This window comes from Pogoniulus pusillus, chromosome 6, assembly GCF_015220805.1.
Source record: "Pogoniulus pusillus isolate bPogPus1 chromosome 6, bPogPus1.pri, whole genome shotgun sequence".
In the NCBI taxonomy this organism is placed as follows: Eukaryota; Metazoa; Chordata; class Aves; order Piciformes; family Lybiidae; genus Pogoniulus; species Pogoniulus pusillus.
Genome location: NC_087269.1, coordinates 19727851 through 19747484, shown reverse-complemented (window position 1 = coordinate 19747484; position 19634 = coordinate 19727851). Strand labels below are relative to the sequence as shown.

The 19634-nt window shown below is 44.5% G+C and overlaps 1 protein-coding gene across 2 annotated transcripts in view; it reads right to left on the bottom strand.

Annotated features, from left to right (window-relative positions):
* The window catches only part of VSTM4 (V-set and transmembrane domain containing 4), a 45527-nt gene extending 27947 nt beyond the window's left edge, over positions 1 to 17580 (bottom strand). The window contains exons 1-2 of one of the 2 annotated variants that reach the window (XM_064144764.1): positions 17463 to 17580; positions 10816 to 11214 (exon numbers count right to left, since the gene is read on the bottom strand). In XM_064144764.1, the coding sequence (XP_064000834.1) occupies positions 10816 to 11214; positions 17463 to 17517 (454 nt within the window). In that variant the 5' untranslated portion in view covers positions 17518 to 17580. Of the gene's footprint in view, positions 1 to 10815; positions 11215 to 16360; positions 16450 to 17462 lie in introns of those variants that run through there. The other variant, XM_064144763.1, reaches the window with a different exon arrangement.
* Positions 17581 to 19634: the final 2054 nt, after the last annotated feature.

Genomic DNA, 19634 nt, shown 5'->3' with positions numbered 1-19634 from the left:
TTCAGTTCTGGGCCCCCCAGTTTAGGAGGGACATTGAGATGCTTGAGTGTGTCCAGAGAAGAGCGACGAGGCTGGTGAGAGGCCTTGAGCACAGCCCTATGAGGAGAGGCTGAGGGAGCTGGGATTTGTTAGCCGGGAGAAGAGGAGGCTCAGGGGAGACCTTATTGTTGTCTACAACTACCTGAGGGGTGGTTGTGGCCAGGGGGAGGTTGCTCTCTTCTCTCAGGTGGCCAGCACCAGAACAAGAGGACACAGCCTCAACCTACACCAGGGGAAATTTAGGCTTGAGGTGAGGAGAAAGTTCTTCACTGAGAGAGTCATTGGACACTGGAATGGGCTGCCCAGGGAGGTGGTGGAGTCGCCGTCCCTGGAGCTGTTCAAGGCAGGATTGGACGTGGCACTTGGTGCCATGGTCTAGCCTAGAGCTCTGTGGTAAAGGGTTGGACTTGATGATCTGTGAGGTCTCTTCCAACCTTGGTGATACCATGATACTGTGTGGCTCTTCAATCAAAAGTTAAATGCAGTGAAAAACAGCAAGAGAATGGAAATACATTTTAGAAGAGCCTAAGCCTCAGAACAGGGTGGCCATAGGCAAGTGCAAGGTCTGTAGTGGTTTTGCCAGGATAGTATGAGTATCCCAGCAAAAAAACTTGTATTAATGTAGCTGGTTTTATTCCAACTCTGTATCATGTTACTCAGAACTTATATCTCTAGAGCTGCAGTTTGTGTTTCTGTCCCATAACTGGGTACTTCTGAGAGAGCAGATGAACAAATTTTGCTCAAGAGAATAGGATATTTATTTTACCTTGTAGCTGTAAATATTAAGAAGAGTTATTGACACGGTAGTCTACTTATATGTCTTAGAGGTTAAGGGAAAAAAAAAAAAAAACCAAAAAACCAGACCAGAATCAGAAGAGTGAGCGATTTCCCAAAGGACACAGCTCTGACAATTGACTTGGAGCCAGCCACATTAGGCACTGCATTTTTTAAAAGCAGTGAAGTCATTCAAGCAGTGCTTGAGAGTGAAGTAATCTCTGCCAACACAGCAACACTTCCCCAGCTACAAGACTGACTCTGTAGGCCCCTGATTTTGCCCAGCTTACCTTTCTTCTAAAGCTTTAGTGGATGTCCCTTGGCAGGTTGAACTGCCCTGCAATTCCTCTACATATTGAGACCTCAAGTGAGACCACTGCTCATGAGCTCTTTTTCTTCTTATTCCTCTCAAAACTTGGCTTCTGTATGGTATAAGAGACAGGGATACAATACCTGCCAATCTGCAAAAATCTGCAAACTTACTGATGCTGGACTCGATCCCCTCATCCAGATCATCAATAAAGATGTTGAATAGGACTGGGACCAGCACTGATTCTTGGGGAACACCACTAGTGACTGGCTGCCAACTGGATGTGGCACCATTCACCACCGCTATCTGGGTCTGGCCTTCCAGCCAGTTCTTGACCCATATCAGAGTGAATCTGTCCAAGCCACAAGCTGCCAGCTTTGCCAGGAGCTTGTTGTAGCAGACAGTGTCAAAGGCTTTGCTGAAGTCCAGGTAGACTACGTCCACAGCCTGCCCAACATTCACCAGGCAGGTAACCTGATCATAAAAGGAGATCAGGTTGGTGAGACAGGACCTGCCCTTCCTAAACCCATACTGGCTGGGCCTGGTCCTTTCGCCATCCTGTAGGTGTTTTGTGGTGGCACTCAAGATGACCTGTTCCATGGCCTTGCCTGGCACTGAGGTCATGCTGACAGCTCTGTAGTTTTCTGGTTCCACCTTTTGACCCTTTTTGTGGATGGGCACTACATTGGCCAGCTTCCAGTCTTTGGGGACCTCTCCAGTGAGCCAGGACTGCTGATAAATGATGGAGAGTGGTTTGGTCAGCTCATCTGCCAGCTCTCTCAGCACCCTAGGATGGATCTCATCTGGTCTCACAGACTTGTGAGGATCCAAGTGACTTAGCAGGTCTCTTATTTCTTCCTCGTAGGTTACAGGGGGACTATACTGGTCCCTGACTCCATCTGCCAGTTCAGGAGTCCAGTTGTCCTGAAGACAACCTGTCCCACTATTGAAGATTGAGGCAAAGAAGGTGTTAAGTACCTCTGCCTTTTCCTCATCCTTTGTCACTGTATTCCTCTCTCCATCTAATAAGGACTGAAGGTTGTCCTTGCCTCTTCTCTTGCCATTCATATATTTATAGAAATATTTTTTATTCTCCTTAACAGCCATGGCTAGCATGAGTTCTAAATGGGCTTTTGCCTCACCAATTTTTTTCCTACAAGACTTAGCAACATCCCAGAACTCTTCCTGGGACACCTCCCCTCTTTTCAAAAGGCAATATACTCTCTTTTTTATCTTTAATTCCTTCAGCAGCTCCCTGCCCATCCAGTCTGGCTGCCTCTCTCGTCAGCTCGTCTTCTGGTACACTGACACAGCTGCTCCTGTGCCTTCAGGAGTTCTTTCTTGAAGCAGGTCCAACCTTCCTGGACACCTTTGTTTCTAAGGGCTGTTTCCCAAGGAACTTTCTGCAGTGTGGAGGTTCTGTTGATGCCCCTTCTGGTTTCTCCATGTATTGAAAACTCTCTAATTTCATGGTCACTGGACCCCAGGCAGCCTCCAACCACCACATCCCCTACCAGCCCCTCTCTATTTGTCAGCAGCAGGTCAAGCAGGGCTGCACCCCTGGTAGGCTCACGTAGAAGCTGGGATAAGAAGTTGTCCTCCACACACTCTAGGAACCTTCTAGACTGCCTCTTCTCTGCAGTATTAAAGTCCCAGTAGAATTATCTTACTGGAAATGGAATTCATTAAGGAATGCCCTTTAGGGATGTACGGTATGGGGCTAAGTCAATGGATATGAAACTGCTTTCAGGACTAATGAAATCTTCCATTCAGTTGTAGTGGGAAGGTCAGCCTGAATATTTTAATAAATCTACCCATTTGTCACACTAAAGCATCTCATGTGCAGGGGATATTTTTGGTTGGTTGGTTGGTTTTGGTTGTTTTTTTTCAAGTATTTTATAATACCTTCCCTTGGCGGGGTCGGGGAGAGGGAAGGAAAAAAAACCAACCAAACAACAACTGCAACAAAAAGGCAAAAAAACCCCAAATATGACTAATATTTAAGAGAATTCAGGCTCTGTCCTGTGAGACACTGACACATAAACTTAGAATCATAGAATGATAGAATCAAGCAGGTTGGAAGAGACCGCCAAGATCATCCAGTTCAACCTAGCACCCAGCCCCATCCACTCAACTAGACCATGGCACTAAGTGCCTCATCCAGTCTTTTCTTGAACACCTCCAGGGACGCTGACTCCACCACCTCCCTGGGCAGCCCATTCCAATGCCAACCACTCTCTCTGGCAAGAACTTCCTCCTAACATCCAGCCTATACTTTCCCTGGCACAACATGAGACTGTCCCCTTGTTCTGTTGCTGGTTGCCTGGGAGAAGAGGCCAACCCCAACCTGGCTACAATGTCCCTTCAGGTAGTTGTAGACAGCATTGAGGTCCCCCCTGAGCCTCCTCTTCTCCAGGCTAAACAACCCCAGCTCCCTCAGCCTCTCCTCATAGGGTTTGTGTTCCAGGCCCTTCACCAGCCTTGTTGCCCTTCTCTGGACACATTCCAGCACCTCAACTTCCCAACAAGATGTTGATATCATCTCCACTTGTTTCTGTTGTCTGTGTCAGTAGGATGCAGGATTATAGCTGACCTGTCTAATTTTATGTATTTGTCTCCTACATGCAGTCTCTGCTCTTGGATTGTCAACCATTTAAAACAGGTATGACTCTTCCTAAGATACTCAGTACCTCGCACAGTGGGCTTGAGGGATCACCCACTGTAAATGAGGGTTTGTAGGTGCTGCTTATCATTCTGAGACAACTGCTCACTATTTGAAATTTTCTGATGGGAAGGTAGTGAGGGAAGCATCTCCCTCATGGTTTTGGTTGGGGATTCTGTTTTGTTTTTCTTTTTCTCAAATAAACTCTTTTTCTGGTTTGTTTTGTTTTTCTTTTCTCAAATAAACTCTTTTCTGCTGTGTTCTGTACAATAATGAAGATCACTAAGTTGATTTTAGGTTAACAGTGACCATGCAAATCCCTGTAGAGAACAGATGCCTTTGATAACGAGAGGGGAAAAGGTTCAGTTTAACTTAAAGGGAAAGATGGTGCATAGGTGGAGTAGGAGACACATCTTGGCAACATAGAATCATAGAACCACAGAATGTTCTAGGTTGGAAGTGACCTCAAGGATCATCCAGCTCCAACCCTCTGCCACAGGCAAGGACACCTCCCACTAGAGCAGGCTGCTCAAGGCCTCATCCAACCTGTCTTTCAAAACCCCCAGTCACAACCTCCCTGGGCAACCCGTTCCAGTGTTTCACCACCCTCACTGTAAAGAACTTCCTCCTAATATCTAGTCTAAATCTCCCCTCCTCCAGTTTAAACCCACTACCCCTTGTCCTGTCATTACAAGACCTTGTAAATAGTCCCTCCCCAGCCTTCTTGTAGGCCCCCTTCAGATACTGACAGGCCACTACAATGTCCCCTCAAATCCTTCTCTTCTCCAGACTGAAGAGTCCCAACTCTCATAGTCCTCATAGGAGAGCTGCTCCAGCCCTCTGATTATCTTCGTGGCCCTCCTCTGGACTCGCTCCAACAGTTCCATGTCTCTCCTGTGTTGGGGGCTCCAGAACTGTACACAGTACTCCAGGTGGGGTCTGACAAGAGCAGAGTAAAGGGGGAGAATCCCCTCTCTTGCCCTGCTGGCCACGCTTCTCTTGATGTAGCCCAGCACACAGTTGCTGTCTGGGCTGCACGTGCACACTGCTGGCTCATGTTGAGCTTTTCATCAACCCAGACCCCCAGGTCCTCTTCCTCAGGGCTGCTCTCCAGCCATTTGCCACCCAGCCTGTGTCTGTGCCTGGGATTGCACCAACCCAGGTGCAGGACCTTACACTTGGCATTGTTGAATGTCATGTGGTTGGCCTGGGCCCACTTCTTCAGCCTGTCCAGGTCCCTCTGGATGGCATCAGGACATGAATTTAGGACACACTAAAACCTTGGAGTAGAGTGGCTGGAAAGCCGCCTGGCAGAAAAGGACTTGGGGATGCTGATGAGTTAGAAGTGTGCTCAGGTGGCCAAGAAGGCCAACAATGTCCTGGCCTGTATCAGGAATCCTGTGGCCAGAAGGAGTAGGGAAGAGATCAATGTCATACCTTGAATACTGTGTTTAGTTTTGGGTCCCTCACTACAAGAATTGAGGTGCTGAAGGACATCCAGAGAAGGGCAATGAATCTGGAGAACAAGTTTTCAGAGTGGCTCAGGGAAATGGGATTGTTTAGTCTAGAGAAGAAGAGGCCGAGGGAAGAATTTACTGCTCTCTACAACTACCTGACAAGAGGTCATCGTGAGATACATGTTGGTCTGTTTTCCCAAGTAAATGGTGACAGAACAGGAGGAAATGGCCTCATGCTGCACCAGAGAAGGTTTAGATTGGAAATTAGAAAAAAAAATTACTGTAAGAGTGGTCAGACATTGGAACAAGCTGCTCAGGTTGGTGGTGGAGTCACTGTCCCTGCAGGTGTTAAAAAAATGTGTGGATGTGGCATTCTGGGACATGGTAGAGTGTGCATGGTGGTATTAGGTTGATGGTTGGACTTGATGATCTTAGAGGTCTTTTCCAACCTTAATAAGTCTATGACTCTAGAACTGTATATGTTGCAAGAAAATGCATTTGTAGCTTCTTTATGGCCTACCCAAATTGTGATGGTTTGGGTGTTCCCCACACCCCCACACTTTGGAAATCACCCAGACTAGACTCAGCTGGCTCTGGAAATCTGAATGAAGCTTATTATTTACAGCTTAGCACAACAGACAAGCAGATATGTACAGTATATACAGAAATATACAAGGTAAAAGGTAATACAAAAGCACAACAGCTGTCCCAGAAACCTGAGTCCCCAGGAGGGATTCCCAACCACCCTTCCACCTTCTCCCCTCCCCTCTCAACCTTAATCCAGACATTGCCTTGTGCCCCAAGGAAGATTGGAGGGTCGGCCAGGGGGGTTAGGAAGCAAAGTGGATTAACCAGAGAGACGGAGGGTGAGGTTAGAGAGAAAAGCAGCCCAGAGCCCAGACAGAGAGCAACTCCCTTATCTGTGCTTGGATTCTTGTTCTTATACATCTCAGCAAGCCTAAGAGTGAAGTAGACATCACCACTGTTTTTCTTTCACAGCCTGTGATCTAATCCTTCTCACCAAAACATTGCAGCTAGCTTCAAACTAGCACACCAATTTTGCATCTATAAACTTGATAGGGAAAAAAAAATCAAACCACAAAAATCAGGTCAGTAGCAGTGGATATTACAAACACAGCTCTAACTTGTAACATTTTTGCTTTGAATAATGCTATGCTGTCCTGGTAAGGCATAAATCCTGCCAGGCAGGTTTAACCCTTGCGCTCCTCCTTCTGTTGTGGGTCTGGGAGTGTGTCAGATGAGCAAACTATAAGGGTTTGGCCCCAGCAAAGCCTTGAGGGCTAGGGAGCTTAGCACCACGTGTCAGGTGTCTTGTGCTACCCTCAACCTGCCTGCGCAGTCAAAGGAAGCACAAAGCTTTGAATTCACTGGCCAGAACAACGGTGCTAGTGCCTTTTGGCCCGTTTGATTTTCAAACTGAGGTATTTAAGGAGGATGATTTAGAAAACCTGCCTTTCTGCATCAGCCTTTGTCTGCACAGAGCCTTCCTGCCTCTCCTCGTTTGCAGCTCGTTAAAGGCAGCCACGTGTATGCAGCTCACACCTGCCAGCTTAGCAGCATCTCTTCCCTCTGCCCGAAACATTTTGTGTTTTACCTTGGGATCACCATTGCGAGTTTGAAAGTGTCTTTGATACAGGAGACTCACCCGGGGACCTAAAGCATTGTGAGTACATATGCTGGAGTGAATGCCAACACTCCGTAAGCATAGTTAGAATTCTTCCTGGTTTTGCATCACTGTTTTCCAAGTTCTGTTTATTTCTGTGCAATTACCTCCTGATGACAGAAAATCCAAATAATCTCAGGGAATTTCCCTGATTTTTTTTTAATTATTATTAATAATAATAAATATTCATGCTGATGTTAATATTAATGATTCATAACTGTTATTAATTTCACAGTATCACAGTATCATCAGGGTTGGAAGAGACCTCACAGATCATCAAGTCCAACCCTTTACCACAGAGCTCAAGGCTAGACCATGGCACCAAGTGCCACGTCCAACCTTGCCTTGAACAGCCCCAGGGATGACGACTCCACCACCTCCCCGGGCAGCCCATTCCAGTGTCCAATGACTCTCTCAGTGAAGAACTTTCTCCTCACCTCCAGCCTAAATTTCCCCTGGTGTAGCTTGAGGCTGTGTCCTCTCGTTCTGGTGCTGGCCACCTGAGAGAAGAGAGCAACCTCCTCCCGGCTACAACCACCCCTCAGGTAGTTGTAGACAGCAATAAGGTCACCCCTGAGCCTCCTCTTCTCCAGGCTAAACAACCCCAGCTCCCTCAGCCTCTCCTCGTAGGGCTGTGCTCAAGGCCTCTCACCAGCCTCGTTGCCCTTCTCTGGACACGCTCAAGCATCTCGATGTCCCTCCTAAACTGGGGGGCCCAGAACTGAACACAGTACTCAAGGTGAAGTCTAACCAGTGCAGAGTACAGGGGCAGAATGACCTCCCTGCTCCTGCTGGCCACACCATTCCTGATGCAGGCCAGGATGCCACTGGCTCTCTTGGCCACCTGGGCACACTGCTGGCTCATGTTCAGGTGGGTATCAATCAGCACCCCCAGATCCCTCTCTGTCTGGCTGCTCTCCAGCCACTACAACCCCAGCCTGTATCTCTGCATGGGGTTGTTGTGGCCAAAGTGCAGCACCCTGCACTTGGAGCTATTGAATGCCATCACATTGGACTCTGCCCAATACATATATCTGGTAGTATACTGACAAAGGCCATGTCCTGAACTGCCCCAGGTTTTAGCTGCTTCAAAGCAAGTCAGATTTTGAAGCAGCAGAATGAAGCTCTTCTATTCCCTCAGGAATCACCCTTTTTAACCTTTCCTAAAGGTGGGCAGCTGAGGAAGTTGAGAGGGTCGGTTCTCCTGCTTGCCAGTCCCTTGGTGACAGTGGCTGAATCTCACCTTTCAGCCAAATCTAGAAGACTGAGGGAGAAACAGATAGGAGAGGAGAAGAACCAATTCCTAGCCAAGCACTGTAACAACTGCTAAGCATAAAGCAAACTAATGCCTGAAGTCTGTAAGGCTAAATCATGCATGCAGTAAATTTTTATTTCATATCCCTGTGAGGTTACAAGACAAACCACTGTGTCTTGGCTCCAGCCACTCAACGTGGGCTCAGCGTTTGTAAAATTTAATGCCCTCTAGAGACTAAGATGGTTGAGTTCAGATGTTGGGCTCTAGTGTTTTTACTCCTCCCTGTTTATAAACAAGATTGAAAAAAGCAACAGAAATGAAACAAGAAACTAGTATTTTTGCTGTGAATGTGATTAATTTTGTGTTCCACACCCAAACGGCTCTCCTCTCCATGACAAGGTCTGTACTAGACTCCTCCTGTGACATGTCCAGAAGCCCCACGTACTGGGCACTTGACAGCTCAAGAACAACAATTACCCTTTTTGTTCTTGCAGCTTTTTAGAGGAAGTTCATACAGATCTCTCCCTTTCCCTCTGCCAATTTCACAGTATTTGTGTAACTTTAATATTTTTTAAGACCATTAAAATCAGACTGTGGGTTCAAAAGGATGCAGACTAGCTGACAGCATGACCATGTAGGTCTTTGTTTCTACAGAATATAAAGTTACAGATTACAGATGGCATTTGGCTGTGAGATCACATTTCTGATCCATGGTACCAATTGTTCTGGTGATTTGTACTCAGAAGTTTAATGAGCTTTGGTGAAGCCTTTCTTTAATTCTCGATTCTGTGGTCTTCTGTGCAAATGAAGCATGGCTGATACACAAAGCTGAGGTGTGGGTGTTGGAGGGATGGACATTTCCCTGTTGAAGACGGCTAAGGGGGTGGAGTTCCCATTCAAACTTCGGGCCTGCTCTCTCATTATTTATATTTCTGACTACCTGCAATCACGATGCACAGGAAATCCCCTAGGAATGTCTGGAAGGCTTCCATACATAGTAAGACAAAATAGTTTAGAGTAGGGCTTTCTTGCTGTTTAAAATTGATTCACGGCTTTTCAATCTAACTCCAGCAAAACTTTGACTCTGGATTGATAGTGTCTTTCATGATTGTTAGTAATTACCAGCTATATCATTACATTAAGTTAATTCCATGATTTCTCAAGGCAAGTTGAACCATTGTTGATCAACGTGAAGCTGCTCTTTCTCCTGTTGTATTGTGCTTTTCACATGCTTTGCTATCGTACTTCTGACAGATCTAAACAAAATCTTGTGACACCTGAGAGCTGTCCACAGGAAATTATACACTCAAAAATATTTTTTTTTACCTTTACATTTCTCTTCCTGATGTGTTTATAATCCAAAAGTAATGCATAAACCTGAATGGCACCAGTGAATTTGGTGTTAAGGGAATGTGCTTTGGATTAAGACTACAAAGATGTGTTTGAATCTATTTTGAAAAGGCCTGTAGCCAGTGGAGTTCCCTCAGTTTAAAACTGGTTTCAGAAGAGAGCTAGGGCCATTTTCACCAAACCATGAAGTAGATAAGTGGGATTAGGATTTCACAGGAGCACAGAATGTTGGGGGTTAGAACAGACCTCAAAAGATCATCTATTCCAATGCCCCTGCCAGAGAGCATGGTAGGTCACATAGGAAATGCCACAGAGTAGGACATTTCCTATCTACAGGGCTAACCTCTAGGGTCTAAACACAAGGATAAATTTAGCATGAACAGAAATATCATTGAACTACTTCATGAAGCAGTTTCCTTCAAGTTTTTCTGTGATTGCTGGGTAAGTCTCTTGATTTTCCAGACCTATGGACCACCCTTGATTTTTGGCATTATCTTTAGAGTTGGCCCCATGGGAAATTAACTTTTCTGTTTACAAAGCCACAGCCAGGGGACTAGTTAGCCAGCCAGTGCTAACCGCATAACTGCTGAACTCAACCACCCCTTCAAAGCAGTTTGTTCTCTAAATCCAGTTTCACCCATCCAGTGTGGACATGGTGGTTGGGTTAGATTTGAGCTGACCCATCCCAAAGAGAAGGCTCACTTCTGTCTTGGTTCAAAACTCTCACTCGTTACTGGTAATTTCTTTATCTGAAGTGCAATACCAGGTGGCTGGTCACTACTTTTTTAGCTCTGCTTTCTGCCTATAAGTAGTAGAAACAAACATACAAATGTGACACTAGAAATGCTACTCATCAACTGCTGCTAGATTAAAGCTAAAAGCATTAAAAACATTGAGAGGCAAAACATAGATCTAAAATACAATGCTTCTTTTTCTAGCTGACCCATTGCATAAGTTAATTTCTCTCTGTTTCTGTCTCTTTGTATTTAAACAGTAATGGCATTTCCACTAGCAAAGCTGTAGAGTCCTATAGCTGAATGTAAAGGAGTTTTAATTGCTGCTTTTTTCATAAAAGGTAAAAAAATAAATTATCTTCTAGAAAGCTAACAATGTTCCTGCTTCCAACATGTTATTACACACTGGTTAATGTTTAAATTGTAATGTGTAAGTAAAGAAGTTGAGTATTAGATTTTCTTCTCATACATCTCATGGACCAACATGTAAGGAAAAAAAAGGGGTCATGGGACATGAAAAATGACAGCATTGAAATCAGTAGTCTCTCACCTCTTATTTCAGTAGCTGCTGTGCCATTTGACCACGCTGTCCACTTATTCCTGTGTTTGCCAATTTCCTGGACTTTGCATATGTAATGTCCTTGATCTCCTTGCTGGAGGCTAAGAATAAGAAACTTGTATATAGTTCCATGTTTCTCTTTAAGAAGATGAAGTCTTTGCTTGTGGAAACGGTGAGTATAATTTCCATAATACTGAACGGACCCAAACTTTGTCATTTTGATCATCAGGTGCTCCTGGGTTGGTGATGCAGCAAAGACCCAGCGCACAGCCAGCAAATTCTCTGTCTTTCTCTTTTGAGAAATGTGGCAGTAAAGGGTGGCATTATCTCCCTCAGAGTATCGCACTGTTGGTCCTGGAGAGACTGTTACGTTTAAAGCCTCACAAACATCTGGAAAGGAAAGAAAAGATATTGAGAATCCTCCAGTTTTGGGCTCCCCAGTTCAAGAGAGACAGGGACCTGCTGGAGAGAGTCCAGTGGAGAGTTACAAGGATGACTGGGAGACTTAAGCATCTCCCTTACAAAGAGAGACTGAGAAACCTGTTTAGTCTGGAGAAGACTGAGAGATCTGATCAATGTGTACAAATATCTGAGGGGCAGGTGTCAAGTGGATGAGGCCAATCTCTCTTTGCTGGTCAGCAGCAATAACAGAAGCAGCAACGTCTATGAATTGGAGCATAAAAGGTTTCATGTCAACATGAGGAGAAACTTCTTTACAGTGAAAGTGGCAGAGCACTGGAACAGGCTGCCCAGAGAGATTTTGGAGTCTCCTTCTCTGGTGACTTTCAAAATCTGCCTGGATGCATTTCTGTGCAAACTACCTTAGGAAATCCTGTCTTGGCAGGGAGGTTGGACTAGATGACTTCTCGAGGTCACTTCCAACCTCTAAAGTTCTGTGATATTGGCACACCACCACCAGAATCTGTCCCAGTAGGCAAGTCCACAGCAGCTAAACTGATAGCATTGAGTGTGCAGCAATTTAATGAAGTTTTAGAACCTGATGTCTTCAGTCTCTTTGTGAATGTTAAATTGCATGAGGCCTTCTTTCAGTGAGTCTGCTCCAGTCTTGCTGTCACTAATTAATAAGGTAGGGCTGAAGTCATTGGGCTGAAGACATTTGCACTTAGTTTGTCATTCTGAATAACATCAATCTAAAACTAGATTGGAGCAAGAGCCAAGGATATCTTTTGGAAATCTATTCCATGATCTGCTCTCCTGACCACTTGCATTCTTCTTATGATATCCAAGTTAAAATGTTTCAATGGTTACTTTATGCCCATTTGTTCTTGTTCTGACATTAAGTGAAAATAGTGTTTTCTGCTTTTTCTTGAGCTAAAGAATCCAAACTCTGCTTCTCTATTCACCTTAGCAGCCCTTCTCTGCACTCATTTCAGTTTAAAATTGAGTTTTGGTTGTACTTATTCTGTTTTTTGGTTTGGTTTTTTTTTAATGTGAATGACTGGAATTATAGACAGTATCTGTAAAGAAGCTCTTCAATATCATAGAATCAGTCATGGTTGGAAGGGACCACAAAGATCATCTACTTCTGACACCCCTGCTGTGAGCAGGGACACCCTACCCTAGATTAGGCTGGCCAGAGCCTCATCCAGTCTAGCCTTAAACACTCCAGGGATGGGGCCTCAACTATCTTCCTGGGCAACTCATTCCAGGGTCTCACCACTTTCATGGTGAAGAATTTCCTTGTCATGTCCAGTCTGAATCTACCCACCTCCATCCTTTGAAATAGTCACAGTACTCCATAGGTTTGGCTGGGATATATTTTGCTGTTATATCCCAGAATTATGTTGTTGTTTTTTCATAGTATTTTCATACATGATTATATAGGGTTGTTTAGCCTGAAGAAGAGGAGGGTCAGAGGAGACCTTGTTGCTCTCTAAAACTACCTGAAGGGAGGCTGAAGCCAGGTGGGGGTTGGTCTCTTCTCCCAGACAACCCGTGACAGAACAAGAGGACACAGTCCCAAACTGTGTCAGGCCAGGTTAAGGCTGGATGTTAAGTTCTTCACAGAAAGTGTGACTGGCATTGGAACAGACTGCCTGTGGAGGTAGTGGAGTCACTGTCCCTGGAGGTGTTTAAAAGGAGACTGCATGAGTCACTCAGTGCCATGGTTTAGTTAATTAGAAGGTGTTAGGTGATAGGTTGGACTCGATGATCTCAAAGGTCTTTTCCAACATGGTTAATTCTGTGATATGGTCATTCGTTGGGAACTTTCCCGTAGTTGTCACTTGTGGTTCAGTTCCTAGTGATTCAAAGAAACTCTTACTAATCCTGGCTTTAATAAGATCTATCCCATTTTTGTTATTTGGCCCTCAGATTTGTGTACATGCTACTGCAATCTCATGAAGTCCCATCATTTCAACCTTCATGCTTTTTTCTACTTCTTCTAGACATCGTTTGTGCAAAGCTTACGTCATACTGTTCTCTAGGTCATTACTAAAAGACTGCTAACCTGTGCACATAACCAACTCCTTACCTTACAGTTTTCCATGGCCTTTGCTTTAAGTAATATTTTCCTTACCATAATCAAATGGTCTTCTCAAGCCTTGATTAAATCTGTCAGATTAGTCCTTCTAACTACAAATTCAAATTAGTCTTTGCACAACAAAATCTGACATGAGATTATATTGGGACAAACTATTATTCCACTGTTCCATTAATTTCTAACTCTCAGTTTTCTGTTCTTCAGCACAAACCTTGCTTAGAACATTTGTCTGTCTTTCTGCTTTATTTCTAACCATGACCAGTATAGGTGAAGGTTGAAAGACATTCATAGCTGTTAAATGAAAATTTACTTTCCTGATTTAACTGATTATGATGGACTGATTTTTCCAAAACTCATTTTATTTGCCCCCTAATGTACATTAAGAATGTTCTAATTAGTTATATACAAGACTGACCTATTTTTGACCAGTGGTATATTGTGGCAATGTGTTCCCTGAATGAATGTGTCATGTGTAATCTCCTGGTCTGATGGCATCCACTAGAGAGAGAACCATATTTCACCAGTGAGCAAGCACTGCCTGCAATGAGAGAAATGTCTTCCAAAAGGTTAATATTGAGGTTCCTCTTACATGAACATACTGTACTCAAATACTTGCAAGAAATGCAAGTCTGGGAGAAAGATTTATTCCATTTCTGGACATTTTTCTAACACATCAGCTGGGAATATTTTAACAAAGAGGATGAGTATTTTGGTGGAGACTCCTGTGTGACATCAGCTTCTGAAACACAAACATATATTATCCTCAAAATAATCAAGTAAAGTATTCCCATTCTATTTCTGAAGGAGTACTAGAGGCAGAGACAATAGTTTTATGGCCCCAGTGAAGTAGTGATGCATTGTGTCACCTTACATAAAGTAAATCCACTAAATACAGAAGTTTCAATGCAACAGTTTGAAAAGAACCCTCTGCAAATTAATAGTATAATAAGTATATTGAGTCATTTTAATAGAAAGCTCTAACGAATTGTGTGGTTTTCCAAGTAGACATTACTTTATGAAGCAAAAAAATGTATAAGGAATGGAGGGTTTTTAGAATTTGAGCTAAACATGGCTTAGATTATTGATATAATTATCTGTGCGTGATGTTTCTGTGTGCAATTTATGTAGCTGCCAAAGAAAGAGATTATTTTGGATTGCAAAAATCACACAAGTAGAACAGGATGTTGAAATTGAAAATTAAGGCTGAATACCACCAAAAGCTTTCAAATCATAAAGCTTCAGTTACTTCACAAACTTTACAGGCAAATGTAAAGATAAGATGGCTGCCTCTGCCAGTGAGATAAGATTAAAATTTGAAAGCTGAGCTACTCAGTAGATAGGAGTAAGTTTAACAATTTCAACACTTTTTGACTTTCTCATTATTATTTGGGTTATAAATGCTTAACAAGTCTCTTATAAAAATGTGGTTTGTGTAAATGGCACAACCTCTTTCTACTGAAATTATGAACATGTCATGAAAACTGTAAAGAAAAACAATTATGTCATTTTCCTGACATGTGAAGTTCTTGTCTGAAAAAGCTGGCTGGGATTAAATGTGAAACAGAGCCCCAAAATAAAAGGCAAAAGAATCATTGCTTAATTCAAAACTAGGCAGAACATAGTGCCAAGAAGTACACAAGAGAAAATACAGAGGAACTCAGATATGGTGATGATGGAAGCCTCTGCAAGAAGATAAAGACACATTGTACATGGAGTTCTGATCTCTTTCTAGCTGTTTACACTCATACAAACATTGCTATTTTATACCTAAGGCTTCTACTTTTCCTCTGAGGACATGTTTATTAATATCAAACTTTGTGTCTTTCATGTTGTCTGATCAGCATAAACCCATCTCCTTATCTTCCTTCTGTGCTTTCTGCTGGTGTGGCTCTACAGTAGGGAGAGTCTGGGAAATTTTCTGATGCTTTTACTGTGATCTGATCTAATATTATGTTGAACATGTAACAGAAAAAGTGTCCACTTGACTGTATCCCCTCACTGCCAGTAGAGCAGGAACAGTGGTGGATTTTGGAGGAAAGAGGTAGTTCCTTTCTTTTTATGTGGAAAGCAAAAGCCTCATTCAGGGCTCCCAAACTCTAGTGGAAATATTCCTCCTGTCTTTAACAGGCACTGGATCAGCTCAACATGATGTTTACTGTTGTAATGAGCTCCTTGCCAAGACAGAAGACTTCTCCAAAACTTGAGAGCAGGCTTGTGTGTCAACAGGGCACTGAATTTCTAGACTTCAGATTGCTGCTTCAAGTAAGAAATAGCTGTTTCTCTTCTCCTGCCTTCCCAGTATAGCACGAGGTAGCCACTCAAGTAGAGATCATCATAAGAGTTTTCATCTTGCTTCTGTTTGGAAACTATTTCTAGAAAGGGGAGAGAGTAAATGAAAGACCTGGGGGTTCTCTTGCACTTTGCTTTATCATCAAACGTGTCTTCACTATTTGCAACTATCTTGCTTAGTTGGCCCCATCCCTACATTTTATCTGTCTGTTTCTTTGGTACCCTTCACCTGCATGTCTCACTTGCCTGTTGGGAGTCAGGGAAGGTTACTGCAGACTAAATTCTATTTTCAGAATAGACTTTTTCAAAACAGTCCATTTCTGTTTACACCAGTTCGGTTCCAAGCATGAGCCAGGTTTGGACTTTGTTCTCTGATATGTGAGATATCAAAACCCTTTCACAGCCCTGTCAAGAGACTTTTAGCAGCCAGAAACCTGTCTATGATAGGGCTGTCCCCTCGGTCTGTGCTGTAACAGTAGCAAAGGACCCACAGTGACTGTAGGATCCTTGTGTTTGGTAAGCCATTCCAGTATGGCTGTGTTTTTGTGGAAGAATACCACAAGTAGGGCTGCTCAGGTGCAGTGCTGCTTGTAGCCCAGGTTTAATTATAGATATAGGCCACTCTTTCTTCATGGACACTGACAGGCAGAATCTACAACTCGCCCTTCAAGACCAAGAGAGCATTTTTCCCCAGCCCCTGCTGATAGCTAAGGAACTAGAGAAGTGTGCCATCAGGGTAATTACCTTCTGATCTCAGATTTTCATGACCAGAATCGTATGGGATGGCCTTTATCCATGTCATAATTTGTTCTGTGAAACAATGATACTGTCAAAGTCTGCTTTGACTTCTCTACAATTAAAAAGTTAGACGAAGAGATGAGTCAGGAAGAAGAAAAGTTATTTGTTTAAACAAAAGTAGCTGGGAGCTGGCTAGCAAAATCACCAAAAGCAACCAGCTGTTTTCAGCCAAACACATCTGTCTGCAAGTTTCACAAGTCAGAGGCTCCTTCTTGGAGAAAGCTTCTGCATTGACTAAAGCTCTACATCCGCCATCCCCTGCTCTTCTGAAGTGGAGATTCAGATTCACCTCTTTTACTAACCTCGAATGAGCAGGGCTTTCTTGCCTCTCTAATGCACACTGCACCTTGAAGTTCAGATCTGGACTCTGTCCATTTAGCAGCTTTAGGACAGGACGCTGGCCAACGCACCTTTGATTTTGGAGGCGTAAAGGTCTTGAACAGTCTTTTGCAAGAGACACATGAGTTTCATTTCTACTGGATGCCTATGGGACATAGGTATCCGTGGAAAAAACTATCCCAGATCGTCCTTTGCCTCAGCTTTCCCTGCAGTTCTACGGTGCAGCTCAACATTGTCCCGCCTGACACCGAAGGCTGGCGGAGGACGCCTTCCCATAACTTCTGCATGGGAAGGGTTTTCTTGTTTAAAAACACAGCAGCCGATCAGGTCGCCGGCAGAAGCGCTGCTGCCGGGAACGCGGACAGGCGGCGGCAGAGCGGGGTGAGGACCGGGCCGGGAGTCGGCGGGGCAGGATCCGGCGGGCTGCAGGGGAGCGGGGCTGCAGGGACCTGCCTGCCTTCCCTGGGCCGAGGCACTTCTCGCTAAGAGCTCTTTCCCAGCGCCTGAGTCCCGGTAGCTGTCGCATTTCGCGGCTGCTGCCCTACCCCCTTCCGCGGTGCCGATGGCGGTGCCAAGGGGCAGCTGGACTTAGCTCCGCAGCGCTAAGGGGCGGGCGTCACCCCGAGGCGGAGCCCGAGATCCCGCAGGCAACCCAGAAGGGGCTGCCGGGGCCAGGGTCCGGCCGCTGCTGAACCGCGGTGCCGCTTACCTGGGGCTGGGGCTGTGGCCAGCAGGGCGGCCAGCGCCGTGGCCAAGAGGCGCATGGCCCGCGGGGCGCCGGGTCCCGTCCCTTTCCTCTCTGCCGAGCTGCCTCCCTTCTCTCCTCCCCGGGCTCTCCCCTCCTCCCCACCCGGTCCTCCCGTCTCCTTTTGCCTTTCATCTCCTCCCCTTTCTCCTCCTTTTTTCTTCAGTTTTCTTCCTTCCCTCGCGACTTCTGCGCTCTTCCCACTGTGCTGCCTCCCTGCTCAGCTCTCCTCCTCTTTTTCTCGCCTTCTGTCCCTTTTCTCCCCAACCAGCTCAGTCCTGTGCGTTAATTAGGGCTCTCAGTGATCCCCTCAGTGCACTCCCCACTCTGTCCAAAGGGCAGATCTATATGCAAGTGGTAAGTGGGCAGCTCCTCTCAGAGCACAGAAAGCCTCTCTGAGAGCAGGTGAGACAGCCTGGCAGCTACAGCTTGTGGGGTGGGGAGGGCTCTGTTATGCATCTTTGCTTTCCTGGAGGTGTTTGGAATTTCACAGGCCCTCATGGCCATCCCCCTTATCCCACTGTAACTGGAATAGGACTTAACCACCTCCAGGCATTTATGTTTAACAGCTGGTTCCCCTTTCATGGGCTGTGTTGGTGGCAGCCTGGGACAACGAGGTCTGGCAGCCTGGGACAACGAGGTCTGGCAAGGCAGGAGTGACTCATCAGCAGGCATGGGGATAGATGCTGGAGGATGTTTGAACACCTGTGTGAGGACATTACACTCAGTGCTCTGGTGTTAGGAGGAGTTTTGCCCTCTGCTTTAGAGCACTACTGACATCTGACAGTCCCCATCTCTCCATTAACTGATACACTTTGAGGTGCATCACTGCAAGGTTACTGTGCTCATTTTGTCAAACATTGCTGTATTTCTAGGCCAGAAGGACATGGAAAGTAGGCACCTGCCATTCTCCTTTGCACCTCTTTAAAGTGTTTATTATTTGAAAGCCGATGAATCTCCAGACAGGTGCTTAATTCTACCAGTAGGCATGATGGTTTGTACCTGATTTTAGTATTCATGTTGTGTGAAGTATGGATAATACAAACACACTGTCATTCCTGCTTCCCTGCATAGGGCAATTAGTACAGATTTAGCTACTCCACCCCTCTCTCAGTAATCACTTAGGCAGGATAATACATGTCTGCTTTTAAGTATTACAGAAAATTTAGCCTGTGCTTCACCCAATCCTTATGAGACTTAACACCTTAACATGCAGTTTGTTTTGGAACAGACTTTTGTGTCTGTACAGCAAACACTCCTCGCAAGAGAATGACAGGTCTGGATTATGCACAGAACAGTCAGCAGACCCAAGGAAATGGAGTTGTTAGAAGCTGTATTGCCTGGAGAGCTAATTAAGATTTGTAGATTCGAGTCTACTCCTTTAACATAGCAAAGGGAAATCCTATCAAAGAGAGAAGATAATTCACAAAAAAACAAATTCACCCCAAAAAACCTCTATCAGCAGTTATTTAATCTGATGGCCCTTGTGAATGCTCAATCTCAGGAAGTCCTTGGACTGCTGGTTGAGAGGAAAACCAGAAATGACTGATTTTGCATACTCTTTCCCAAAGCATCTGCTTCTTGCCATTGTTTGATAAAAGATATTAATGTAAATGGGCATTTTAGACCTTCTCATATAATTCTGTTCATCTCAGTGCTGCCTTGATACAATGTCTCTCATAAATTCCTTCAGTCTTCTAATCTTTTAAGGTTTATATAAATACTGATGTAAAGATATCAGTAAGGACTGCCTAAGCTGTCTGTATCCTACAGAGCTAAAAAGATGCAGTACTGAGTACTAGTATCAATTATTGTCACTGTTTATCAGCCATCCCGATTATGTTGATGCAACAGTTCCTTTAATTGCATCAAGAACTCTAATGAGCACTGGGACAGAGCTAGATTGATCAGTTGTTAAGGAGGATTCTTAGGATGCATTTCCTGTGACAGAAGATAGATAAAAGAGTCAGGCATATCTGGATTTCTCCAGCTTTATGTACCTGACAATTTACTGCAAACATTCTTTCTGTTTCTCTGCGCCTTTGTCAGTTCACTTTGTGTTGTGGGCTCACTCTTTTGTGTAGAATTATTTGATTCATTTTGCCCCCACTAAAGGTTCTTCATTAATGTAAGAAC